Source organism: Ochotona curzoniae, unplaced genomic scaffold (assembly GCF_017591425.1).
Source record: "Ochotona curzoniae isolate NIBS_2020 unplaced genomic scaffold, NIBS_Ocur_1.0 contig_2861, whole genome shotgun sequence".
Taxonomy (NCBI): Eukaryota; Metazoa; Chordata; class Mammalia; order Lagomorpha; family Ochotonidae; genus Ochotona; species Ochotona curzoniae.
The window spans coordinates 4,311,491-4,324,532 of record NW_024465620.1 but is presented as its reverse complement, the minus strand read 5'-3'; the positions used below and the strand labels follow the sequence as shown (position 1 = coordinate 4,324,532).

At 49.5% G+C, this 13,042-nt stretch overlaps 2 protein-coding genes across 3 annotated transcripts; both read right to left on the bottom strand.

The window, feature by feature from the left end:
- Positions 1–666: 666 nt before the first annotated feature.
- LOC121154985 (zinc finger protein 134-like) lies at positions 667–5,872 on the bottom strand. Of its 2 annotated transcripts, none has more exons than XM_040978165.1 (3): positions 4,489–5,872; positions 3,841–3,935; positions 667–2,380 (listed from the first exon to the last, which is right to left on the bottom strand). In XM_040978165.1, the coding sequence occupies exons 2-3, from the start codon at positions 3,878–3,880 to the stop codon at positions 1,143–1,145; spliced, it is 1,278 nt and encodes a 425-aa protein (XP_040834099.1). In that variant the 5' UTR covers positions 3,881–3,935; positions 4,489–5,872; the 3' UTR covers positions 667–1,142. The 2 variants fall into 2 exon arrangements, with proteins under 2 accessions (XP_040834099.1, XP_040834100.1); XM_040978166.1 differs by having other exon boundaries at positions 4,561–5,872.
- Positions 5,873–8,770: 2,898 nt separating this feature from the next.
- On the bottom strand, positions 8,771–12,711 carry LOC121155076 (vomeronasal type-1 receptor 1-like). The gene is made up of 2 exons (XM_040978255.1): positions 11,803–12,711; positions 8,771–8,911 (listed from the first exon to the last, which is right to left on the bottom strand). Exons 1-2 carry the CDS (start codon positions 12,709–12,711, stop codon positions 8,771–8,773), a joined length of 1,050 nt encoding a protein of 349 aa, XP_040834189.1.
- Between the last annotated feature and the right edge of the window lie 331 nt (positions 12,712–13,042).

The window sequence follows — 13,042 nt, the reverse complement described above, 5'->3', positions numbered from 1 at the left end:
CCAGGTTGTACCGAGGGGACCTCAGTGCAACTACTCTCTGAATACTCCGATATTCTAGGTCTCCCACATGCGTGCAGGGTCTCAAGACTTTGGACCACCCTCTACTGTTTTCCCAGGCCCAAGCAGGGGGTTAGATGGGAAGCAGAGCACCAGCATATGAACTGGTGCCCATATGGGATTCCAGCGTGTGCAAGGCAAGGATTTAACTACCAGGCTACCACAGCATGCCTAACCACAGTGTTTAAAAGGTGCTTCCCAACCCCAATCATTCACACTCTGATCAATTACATTCCCTCCTGGACACTTTCACCAACGACTCAACTTGGAGTCTGTCCTCCAGGAGCTACAGCCACTCAGTGGGTCCTGAGGACAGTGTCCCCTCAGAAACAGTGGGAAATGTAAGACATATCCTGACAAGACACGCAACCCATGCATACTGTAGATTTCTCACAGCATCCCCATCTGCAAGGTGACATACGGGCCCACGAATAACTCCAATCCAGGTAAATCGGGCCCAAAATGATCTGAAATCTTACCTATGAAACTAAGACGTCAGCATCGGAGGTAAAAGAAGTGGATAACTCTCCCAACCCCTTGTGCCCTCTGAGCACATGAACTTGGGAGGTCCCCCAAGGCTATTTTTCATTCTGACAGAGCCCAGTTCTGTTTGAATCATTCCTGCAAAAAGAGCCCCAAAGACTCAACGTGCCTTATTAAGGCCTTTATTATTACAAATCAGCAGTATAAGGCATGTGCTTTTCCACTAGGTGACCTGGAGGCTGGAAGTGAGAAAGGACCGCTCTGCAGACTTCCAGCGGAACACAGCTCAGGGCCTCTTGGCTGAAGATGGGTCATTTCCACCTACAGTCAGGGAGGATAGAATGAGGACATCCATTGAACTCAAGTGTCTCATGATTCCTTCTAAGTGCCGGAAAGAAAACAGTCTCCCCTACCCAGTGACCAAGCCGTTCCAGTTAAATTGGCTTCAGCCACAGATATTTACAGCAATATTACTTGAGTAAGGAACCCAAGGTGAGAAAGCACAGTATGAGCCCTGAAGGCTTTCCATGTACCTGGTGCAAGGACATGCACATACACGGCGATTCGCACCTGACACGTGTCCTGCTATACTGAAAACACTCCTAAAGCCTTCCTGCAGTATGAATTTTCTGGTGCCGAACTAGGTGGGAGCTTAAGCTGTAAGCCTTCCCACATTCGCTACACTCATACGGCTTTTCCCCAGTGTGGACTCTCTGATGCCGAACAAGGTGGGAGGTTCTAATGAAGTCTTTCCCACATTTACTGCACACAAAAGGCCTTTCCCCAGTGTGAACTCTCTGATGTGCAAGGAAGTCAGAGCTCCTGCTAAAGAATTTCCCACAATCAACGCATTCAAAAGGCTTTGTCTCAGAGTGAATCCTCTGATGCTTAATGAGAGTGTATCTGTGGCCAAAGGACTTCCCACATCCACTGCAAACATAAGGATTTTCTCCAGTGTGGATGCTCTCATGCTGAACAAGCGTGGATTTGTGTCTGAAGACTTTCCCACACTCACTGCACTTGTAAGGCCGTGCTCCATTGTGGACTCTCTGGTGTACAATTAAATTGGAGTGATGGCTAAAATACTTCCCACATTCACCACACTTGTAAGGCATTTCTCCAGTATGGATTCTCTTGTGTTGAGCAAGGTTGTCCTTGCGACTGAAGGCTTTTCCACACTCAGTGCACTCGTAAGGCCTCTCCCCAGTGTGGACCCTGTGGTGCTGGACAAGCGTGGCTTTGCGGCTGAAGGCCTTCCCGCAGTCTCCACACTCATAAGGCTTTTCTCCACTATGTGTCCTCTGGTGCTGGGTCAGCGTGTCCTTGCGGCTGAAAGCTTTCCCACATTCACTGCACTGGTAACGCATCTGGCCGATACCAAAGCCCCCCCCACTCTTGGTGTGCCTGGAGGTATTCCACTTCCGACGGGTAGCCTTTTGCTGCTGACCACTCAGAGAAGCTTGGAACTTCCGCTCCTGCCCACATGCAAAAGGTTCCTCTGATAAGAGAGGTTCTTCACCAACTCTGCCATCCTTTAAAAAGAGGACCTTGCCTTCACCCCTCCGCAAACACTTCTTCGCACTATAATGCTGCTGGGACTGGTCAAAGTTTGCACTGAACAAGAACCGCCTGCCACATTCCTCACATACGGAAGCTCTCGGCTTGTGCTGTGTTTCTTGTTCATCCAGGCATAAAATATAATTTAAGACAGGGCCACATAAATCGCAAGGGTGAGCCGCAGGGACAGATGAACCTGTCTTGGAAGAACTAACATGTGCTTCTTGTACAGAAATGCTCTGTTGAGAGAATGCCGCCTCATCCTTCACTTCATGTCGACAACCTGAAAGCAGAAAATACATGTGCATGCTTCATCTGGCGACAGGGAGACAGGCCTGTAAAAGCACGGCGTGCCTAGTACATCCAGAGCTATGCACAGGCTGCAGGCACAACAGGGCGAGTGGCAGGCTGAAGAGAGGTTTGTACAGCAGTGGAGCGAAAGGTCAGAGCATGAAGAGTGCCTCATGCTGGACAAAGGGCATGGAGGTTAACTTAATCTGTGAATGACTTTAACCAGGACCTTGGGTGGCTGTTGGCAACAGGTGAGTTCTTGGCAGAAACGCATATCCAGGCCCAGGGAAATATGACCAAAACTAAGTAATTTGTGTTCAAGCACTATTCAAAAATATGAGCATGGACAAGGGGCAGTAGCCTAGTGGCTAAAGTTCTTGCCTTGAATGCACAGGGATCCCATGTGGGCACTAATTTGTGTCCTGGCTGCTCCACTTCCCTTCCAGGTCCCTGCTTGTGGCCTGGGAAAGCAGTCGAGGACGGCCCAAAGCTTTGGGACCCTGCACCCGTGTGGAGACCTGGAGGAAGTTCCTGGCTCCTGGCTTTGGATAAGCTCAGCGCCAGCTGTTGCAGCCACTTAGGGAGTGAACCAGCAGATGGAACATCTCTGCCTCTGTTTCTCTCTATAAATCTTTCCAATAAAAGTAAATAAATCTTAAATACACACACACACACACGCACACACACACACACACACACACACGAGCTCAGGAAGCCTGGAGCTGCGGCACAGTGGGAAGCTGCTGATTTGAGCCTGGCCTGCATTTAACTGCTGCAGGTTTTTGGTGGTTTTTTTTAAGATTTATTTTTATTGGAAAGTCAGATATATAGAGAAGAGGAGACAGAGAGGAAGATCTTCCGTCCGCTGATTCACTCCCCAAGTGACCGCAATGGCCGGTACTGCACCAATCCGAAGCCAGGAGCCAGGAGCTTATCCTATGTCTCCCATGTGGGTGCAGGGTCCCATGGCTTTGGGCCGTCCTCGACTGCTTTCCCAGGGCACAGGCAGGGAGCTGGATGGGAAGCAGGGCTACGGGATACAAACCAGTGCCCATATGGAATCCAGGTGCGTGCAAGGTGAGGATTTTAAGGCTACTGTGCCAGGCCCAACTCTTTCAAATAAATAAATAATCTTGAGGATCTTTCTCTCACACACGCCTCTTTTTATAGGACTACCTTTCCAACAAAAATAAATCTTCGGGGGAAAAACAGTCCTGAAATACGTGCACATCTCACTGCTGTCAATACTGGAACATCGTAGAGGCAGCCGCAGAGACGTCTAGCAGAAAGTGGCACTGTAAGTCAGAACTAAACGAGGATGCTCAGAAGGACGGCCAACACAGGAAGACAGAAATAAGGTTTGGCCTTGGCATCAATCAGTGACAGACACAAAACAGGTTTCTGGTCTGAACAGAAGCCCCAAATTCCCACTTTCTCCCAGTGCCCACTCACCGTGGCCTGTCCAAGCCCCTCCTGCAGTGGCAAGAGTCATGCCCTCTCGGTCAGGCACCTAGAGTTCTTGCTACCATTCAGCGGTGACAGAGAACCTGGAAGACAAAAATCACACGACAAGTATGGACAGGTGTCATGTGAAAACACTAAATCAAAGCAGCGAGCCACTAGGCACTGTTTGCAGGAGCAGCTGAATGAGTGTTCCAAGGAGTGACCACATTGAAATACATGATACAGGGAAGCCCAAGAGCCCGGTAAACACAGGAATTCCAGAGTTGTCAGAAATGTGGCTCGCATCACCTGGCTGGGGACAGGCCGAGCAGGATAACCTTGTGGTGCTGAACCCACAGGCCGTCTTGGCAAGCCTTCACAGGTTAGTGGGTGTCGGTGAGCAGAAGGAGTGGGGGAGGCAGAGCCTTGGTACCCAGAGCAATCTCACAGGGGACTCTGGGGAAACAGCAGCGTCCAGGATCCCACTACAAAAAGCAACTCTCCGATGCAAAAGAGGGAAAAGCAGAGTCCAGCCCAGAAAACCAAACTGTGTCTGCTCTTGAGAGACAGTTCAAAGCAGAGAAAGCACCGCACTGTGGTAAGACCCCCTGAGCCTCTCCGAGAAGCCCCCAGTGCTCCCCAGAGCAGGACACAAACCTGTGCCCCACGGCCCTGGGTAACAGCGCAGAGGCACGCGCTCTCCAGGAATTCCTTACAGACCACACACACCTCCTCTCCAGTTCCCCAGCTGGCAGGAGCTACTGGGTCCTGGAGCTATTCCTGCAGCTCTCTGTCCATCCTGGAGTAACAAGCAGCAGAGAGAGAGTTACCATACAACCTGGTCTCACATATGGGACTCAAACTTTCTCGTCTACGTCAGCTCTTCTGGGGATCTGCACTTCACACTCTCCTCTCCCAATCTTTTAAACCTGTTACAACTTCTGAAAGGCAAAGCATCTGCATATATGTATGAGAGAAACAAAGAATTCTACATCCACTGGCTCACTCCTCAAATGATTCAAAGAGCCAAAGCTGGACCCAGGAGTCTAGAACACATGGGTAGCATGGGCCCCAAGAAATGGAAACAGGAAGTGGATCAACAGCACAATAACTAGGAATTGTCAGGTACCCAGAGTTACTAGCCCGCTTACCAGCCAGCTGCTCCATAACGTCCCTCGCCACCCCCTACACAAATCCCACTATCCCAGAACTCTGGGCCCATGAATTCCCACTCCACCTCCATACAGATGCCGCTCCCTAAGCCACACTTCTTTTACTTCTAGGGACAGCCACACCTCTCGCCTCCCCACAAGCAAGTCTGCACGTGGTGCAAAGACTGCGTGGTTAATGTATCCAGGATGACATCCAGCCCCAAGCACAGCTCACTGGCTCCAGCTATCCCGAACCTGGTTTTGAAATCGTCTTCTCCTGTCCCTACCTTGCTCCAAAGGCCCGATCCTTGCCTTTCTGTTGCTGAGGACGCTGCAGCATTCTAAGTCACTGGCTTCTTCTCAACTCGCAGTCCACACTCACGAGGCCTCAAACCAAGCAGAGCGATTCCGACGCCGACCTAGGACTCAAACCTGCGATGTGGGATATCCCAGTACACCACAAAGCTGGCCCCCACCAAAATACATCTTTCGCTTTCATTTACTACAAACTTTCCAAAGTTTGCTTAACACCCACGTCACATCTACTTGTTCCCTGGGAACAGCCTGTCACTTGCCAGACCCTACTCTTCCTCTCTCCCGTTGACATCCTCCCTTTCCTGTCTCTTACACGCCTCCCGTCACCACTGGCCTGTTCTAACCCGATCTCCACACTGGCTGGCGCTGCATCAGTGGCTTGAATTTGAATCCCCTCCCTCAAGTCCAGACGTCTATGTTCACTTGACACTCACTTTAGCTTTTTCAGGAACATCAGATTCAACTCAGCCAATTATTAGCTCTGGCAGTTACTCACGTAACCGGCTCTGCATCTCAGCTGAGGTCTCCTCAGTCTTTATGTCTTCTCGGGGAGAGGGGGGAGTGATGGGGAAGGGAAGGGAAGATGTGTCCTCCCTTTACAGATTTATTTATTTTTATTGGAAAGTCAGATATACAGAGGAGGAACAGGGACAGAGAGGAAGATCTTCCATCTGATGATTCAGTCCCCAAACGGATGCAACAGGCAGGAGCTGAACCAATCTGAAGCCAGGAACCAGGAACCTCTTCCAGGTCTCCCACGCGGGTGCAGGGTCCCAAAGCTTTGGGTCGTCCTCGACTGCTTTGCCAGGCCACAGGCAGGGAGCTGGAAGGGAAGATGGGCCACCGGGATTAGAACCAGCACCCATATGGGATCCTGGTGTGTTCAAGGCTAGGACTTCAGCTGCTATGCTATTGCGCCGGGCCCCTTGACTTTCCTTCTTTTTTCCCAACAGCCACAACCAAAAATTTTGATGGTCCTACTTTTAAAAACCCAGCAGTCGCAGCATCTCCCGGCTCCACATTCACCAATCTGCTCCAGCCACTTGAGCCAAACTGGTGCAGTATGCACCTCGCTCATCTCACTTCTTCCTTCTTATTCCCACAGTACTTCCTGCACCAGAGAAGGCAAGAGTGGAAAGTTGGGTCACTTCCTCCTTGAGCCACCCATCTCCCACAAGCCCAAGGCCTCAGGCTGCTTCTCCTACAGTACACCCGGTCCCTTGCACTACGACTGCACTGGCCAGAGAAGCCTCGAGACGCCTTGCGCATGTCCAGTGTGGCTTCAAAGGAAGCGCCTGCTCGAGCTGGTACCAATGCTGGGATGCTATTCCACACATCGCATCATTTGCCAGAAGAGAAAAGCCACACAATTACGTGACAGACTCAGGACACACCGCTTTTGGTAACCTCTGGATGCCTTAAACCAAATGGCAGACAGAGGGGTAGTGAGGTCACCTCCGTTTTACAGGGCCAGGACGGAGCTCAGTAAAGGCCAGGTTACTGGGGATCACACACGCCTCTGCAGTTGCAGGGCCCGAGGGACGAGGAGGGCTGCGAGTGGCCGCCAGCCAGCGTGTGGGCTCACCAAATGGCCTGTTCCCTAACGCCCCACCCGACTTTTGGCAAGGACACTTTTACTTGCCCAAGGACAGATTGTTAGGCCTCAGTGCTGCCTCCTACAGGCAAGAATAAGGATCTGCAACTCAGTGTCTTCACCTTCAAGTGGGATAACAGCAAATTGCAACATCTCGGTGGATCAACGGCAAATTGTGTATATGAACTGATGAATTTTTGAAAATATGAACTTATTTTATGTGCTTTTAGAGAAATATAAAGAAATAGTGCTTAAGACTTTTCACTATAATATAAAACTTGCAGGTAAATTAACATTTCAAGCGAGGGTTGGTCCAAGCTTCTTGTTTCCCGTGTTCTCTGCCTTACGATGTTATGATCCACAAAGCCACACGATGAGAAGAGTTTAAATCAAAACTGCACCATATCAGCCTAGTGTAACACCAAGGATCTCAGAACGCTTTATTAGTCTCTGGGCAAGATCGTTTCACACCACGCCTGTGCTATCACAGAGTGTTGGCCAGCTGGCGTAGTTCCTTGACTGCCACTGTTGAGACGAGCGAGAAGCAGAGTGCTGCGGGCTGCCCTTCACGCGCACCGCCGGCGAGCAGCCTGTCCGGGAGACCAGCTCCCAGAGGCCGGTCGTGACCAAAGCTCACATCTCTTCCCCCACGGGGTGCTCTGTGCCCCGAGCGGGGCTCTGACTGCTGGGTAAGATGGGACACAGGGCGCAGCCTGTCTAGAAAGGTTTAAAAGGATAGCCCTTCACTCACAATCACATTTCAGTGGATCAGGAAAGCTTGCTGGGTCAAAACACGCATCGGGGGCCCACACCATGGTGCAGCTTGCTAATACTGTCTGCGGCACCTGCATCTCTTACGGATGCAGGCAGCTCTGCTTCCCATCCAGCTCCCTGTTCGCAGCCTGGGAAAGCAGCTGAGGACGGCCCAAAGCCTTGGGCCTTGGGATCCTGCACCGGCGTGGGAGACCTGAAGGAGGCTCAGGGCTCCTGGCTTCAGATCGGCACAGCTCTGGCCATTGGCAAGATCTTCCTTTGTGTCTGCTGTGTATGACTTTCCAATAAAAACAAAATAAACCTTTAACAAAAAGCAAAGAAAGGATTTATCTGAAAGTCACATGAGCTTCATCGGACCTCCCACGTGGCCAGTGCCCAAGCCCCTGGGCCGTCGGGGCTGCGTTACCAAGGAGCCCCAGGCAGCGCAGCTGGACCCGGAGCCACGGGACGCCGGTTTCAGCCCTCACGTCACAAGGCCGGTCCTTCGAAGCCCGCCCAGGGCCTCGGCCACCCGCTCTGGGCCTGCCGATCGCCTCCCGCCCGGGACGCCCCTCGCCATGCCACCCCGCACCCCGCGAGGGCGGCGCTCCGGGCGCTGGGGCCTGCGCTGCACACATCCGACGGCCGGGGAGCGTCCTGCTGACGGCCCGGGGAGCGTCCTGCTGACGGCCCGGGGAGCGTCCTGCTGACGGCCCGGGGAGCGTCCTGCCCGACCGGGGAGCGTCCTGGCCCGCAGCGCCCTCCACGGCGGCCGCCGCCATGCCAGCCTGCGGACCCCCATGCCACGAGAGGGCCGCCGGGCAGCGACCCCGCGGCGCCGTTACCTGCTGTGGATGGTCCTCGCGGGCGCCTCCACAGCCAGGCCGTCTGCCATAGACACAGCGTCGCCTTCACTCCGTTCTCATCAACTCGGAACCCACTGCACGCCCCCCAGGAGCCCACAAAATGCCCCCTGCGCCCCAGAGATGCCGGAAGTCCCGCCTCGAGGCCGCCTTGGACCCGGAAGCGCGGGGCCTTCTGGGGAGTGTAGTTCGCACCGCGTGGGGGCTTGGAGAGGTGCTGACGCCCCCAGCTCCGAGGCTCCTGCGGCAGGACCGACCTCGGCCTACAGCGCGGAGGACGGAGAGTCCGGCTTGGAGTCCCTGCTGAGTCCCTGCTCCAGGCCCGGCTCTGCTCCCGGTCCCAGCTTCCTGCTCACGCACACCTCAGCGGACAGCAGGTGAAGGCTGGTCACCAACTGGTTTCCCTGTCATCCACGTGGGAGACCCAGGCAGAGTCTGGCTTCAGCTTGCGGGCATTTGTCCAGTGAAAACAGGGACCAAAGGAACTGTTCCTTCCTTTTTTGGGGGGCAGGGGGTATATATTTTTAAAATTATGTATTTTTTAATGTTTTCAAATATTTTATTTTTTCTCATAGTTTTTACTATTATTATTATCATTCTTTTATGATACAATTCCATAGGCCCTGGGATTTCCCTTAGCCCTTCCACATTCCCCTCCCCCTCTCCACTGAGTTATCTATATCATTACTATGGCATAATTCTTCATACAGAGTCATGGCCCAGCACTGCGGGTATGGACAATGGCAGAGAGTCCAGCATCCTGTTGTCAAGATACAGTGAACAGTTTCATTGGAAGTCCCTCTGTGGAACAGAGATGTGTACTGTATTGTATTTTCACATCTGAATATGATGCTCTCCATTACACAGTTACTATACATCCTCTTAAATGAAAAGCCACAATAGAAAATGTAAATGGATTAAGCTCATCAATCAAACATAATAGATTAGTGGATCGGATTACAAACGGAAAACCCACCCTTTTGTTGCCTGAGGAGACATATCTCCCCATCAAAGAGCGGAAACTGTATCTCAAGAATTTTAATTATTTCTTGTTAGTTTTATCTCTTCAATACTCTTCCTCATTAAATTCTTCAGTGACTCATAGATCATGCAGAAGCATCATTTTGTTCAAGAAGGTTCTTGATTTTTCTTGTTCATTTCTTCAGTGACACATTAGTCATTCAGTAGCATGCTATTTAACTTCATGGCATTGTTAATTTTTTTCCTTCCTGTTGATTTTGTAAAACTATTAGGGTACTTCATGGTTATCATCTAAACATTTTAAAATGAATTACTTTGGTCTCAGAGCAGGAGTCTAGTAGCTAAAGTCCTTGCCTTGCATGTGCAAGAACCACATATGGATGCCGGTTCATGTCCCAGTTGCTCCGTTTCCACGAGTTATGCTTGTGGCCTGAGAAAACAATGGAAAATGGCCCAAAGCCTTGGGATCCTGCACCCACATGACACCATAGAAATTCCTTGCTCCTGGCTTCAGATTGGTTCAGTTCAAGCCATTGCAGCCACTTGGGGAGTAAACCAGCAGATGAAAGATCTTTCTCTCTGTATCTCCTTCTCTCTGCTAATCTAGCTTTCTAATAAAAATAAATATTTAAAAAGAAATGAATTACTTCATGTAATCCCGAACCACTATTCTGGTTCTCTACAGAATGAACCTTGAGTGGACCAAGTGTGGCCTCAAAACAAGGATAGCCCATAAATGTCTGAACTCCAGGCAGATCAGGCAACATGAAAAAGTAAATGTTTTAATTCCCCTTAAGAACATAACCTCTAAAAGTTATCAGTATTAATGAAAGGAAAGAAGTTCCGTGTATGTGGAAAATTTAACATTAAAGAACGAGCAATGTTACAAACATTATAAGCATCCCTTACCAACTCATTCAGTTCACATAAGCCGTTCTTGTTTGATTCAGCCTTAGGTTAGCAGTTCCATGAACTGTCAGCTTCCTCAGTGTAGGTCTGAGACTTCTGACTGAGTCCACCACGATGGCTTCGAAATGACTTACACAATGCCACCTTGAGGTTGTTCTGGTCTTCAGCTGATTATAACAACGTTTAGAAAAAGGAATCAAATAAGAGCTGTCTCTGAATGATAAAAAGCGTACCCTGACTGGTTGCATACATGAAGAGTTCATCTGACAGGGGAACTTGATCACGTCTCTGGCAGACAACATTTTCAATTTTCCTGAAACCTTTACAACAGCAGTATTTATTCATGCAACTATAACTGACTTCTTATTTGACATTGCTTTCCATGAAATCCAACATTGCTGATAAAATGGTTTTCTACTTTTTTTTTTTTTTTTTTACAAGCTGGAACAAATACTTTGAGATTATCTGGGGCTCTCAAGATCAGTCTGATACTGACCTGAGATACTGGTTTTGACAAAGAAAATGTGTCAAACTGGAAAACAATCTTAGCTCTTAAAAAGAACAGATTTGTTCATTTATTTGAAATGCAGATTACAGAGAGAAAGAGAGACAGATCTGCCATCTGCTGGTTAGTTTCAAAAATGGCTGCTCTGAAGCCAGGACATGAAGCGCCAGTCCTAAGGAATCCTGGAGCATGCAAGGCGAGGCCCTCAGCCACTGGGCTGCCACGTATCAGCTTAAATCTTGGCTTTCTAAAAACGGAAGTCTTGACGTTAGTGTGATGTCTCATTTGGCTAATCATTCCCCAACCCTACATGGGCACCAGTTTGTGTCCCGGCTGCTCCACTTCCCATCCAGCTCCCTTCTTGCGGCCTGAGAAAGCAGCTGAGGACGGCCCAAAGCCTTGGGACCCTGCACCCGCGGGGGAGACCTGGAAAAGGCTCCTGGCTTTGGATTGGCTCAGCTCCAGCCATTGTGGCCGCTTGCGGAGTGAAAAATCAGATGGAAGATCTTCCTCTCTGTCTCTCCTCTCTGTATATCTGCCTTTCTAATAAAAATAAATAAACCTTAAAAAAAAGAAAAAAAATTATATCAGCAGTGCATTCTATCTCAATGTTCTCAAAATTACTGAAAATTTGGATTCAGTGTTGTCATGATTGCCTGATATTCTCTAGCGAATAATAATATGTAATTTTAGAATATTATCTTTGAGTCATTATTATATCATCTTCCTTTCTAGGCAATCATGTAAGCAATATGAGAGCAGTTATGTTCCGCTGTGTTTCCACGATGCATCCTAATGTACGGGCATGAATTATCTGGCATGAAGCATGAGCCTCCAAACACGAACAATGAGATTTTAAAAATAACAGAATCTTCTGGAGGGAACTGGTTGTCCAAAGACCACACTTAGAAAATTATTTGTTCTCCAGCAGGCAGAACAGAACTGACACACACGAGTGTCCCTGGCAAGGAGCAGAAGGGGGCTGAATGTCGGGAAGGCTGAAGTCATTAGCATGCAGATGACTGACAGCCAGGTCCTTGGGTTCATGATCAGGGTGACCAAAAGAGTCAAAATGGAAGAGAGAGAATAACAAGACACGAAGAGGCTCACGAGGAGGAGGACGGAGCCCATGGCTCTCACTTCATGGGAAGGCCTGGGGCTGAGGCTGCTGCTGTGAAGGCACTGGACTTGCTTTTTGTGCCTGTAGAGGACAACCACCATGGAGCCGCTGGCCCAGACCATGAGGGCCACACATACACCATCAGAGAAAGAGAACAGGGCTGCATGCAGTGTGACGACAAACCCATCTGGAATAGGTGAGCTGCAGTACCCATGGTATTTCTCCATACTTCTGTTTTTGTTCTCCCTCGGACCGGTCACATTCATAGCAATGAAGATATTTAACAGCAGATGCGAGATCCAACAGAAGAGGCAACAAGAGCCAATGTGCTTTGAAGACCTCATGCTGAATTCTAACCACTTGGGGGTGTTGGGGTTGAGCTTTAAGGCCTGGAAGACACTCAAGAAGCAGGTTATGGCCAGGGAAACCCCTCTGGCCACTCGGTGTAAATAAAAGATAAGTTTACATACAGTGTCATCCAGAAAAGATGGTGACCCAAAAGTCGCCATTATGTGTGGAATTCCTTTAAGCAGTACCAAGTTGTTGGCTACCACCAGGTGGCTGAGAATGCAGTCTGTGGGTTTCAACATGTGTCTGTTGATCAAAGGGAGGGTGTAAAGACCAAGAAGCAAGGAGTTTCCAAGGATCCCAACTCCTGTTTGAATAAGGACAATAATACCCACACCCATGTTGGTGCAAACTTTCATCCATCAAATAGGGATATCGATGGGTGATGCCATTTGAGTCAGAAGAACCCCAATACCGTAATAAAGATGTAGGCCACTGATTACAACAACAACAACAACAACAACAACAACAAAATCTGATCATGGAATGATCTTCAACTTGATAAGAATATTTAGCGTGTGAATTTTCTGCGTGGAGTGTTAATGGTTGCAGAAGTGTTTGCAATAACGTGATTGGAAACAAGCCAAGATCAATAAACGAGTGAATGAGGTCATGACCCAACACACACGGGCAGCTTTGACGAGCCACGTCCCCGTGCTTTCCGCACACGCT

Coding starts and splice junctions, on each gene's coding strand:
- LOC121154985 (XM_040978165.1), bottom strand. CDS start 3,880: ATGACTCTTGCCACTGCAGGAGGGGCTTGGACAGGCCACG. Junction 2,381..3,840: donor AGGGGCTTGGACAGGCCACG/GTGAGTGGGCAC, acceptor TTCTGCTTTCAG/GTTGTCGACATGAAGTGAAG.
- LOC121155076 (XM_040978255.1), bottom strand. CDS start 12,711: ATGGGTGTGGGTATTATTGTCCTTATTCAAACAGGAGTTGGGATCCTT. Junction 8,912..11,802: donor CAAATAATTTTCTAAGTGTG/GTCTTTGGACAA, acceptor CGTGGATGACAG/GGAAACCAGTTGGTGACCAG.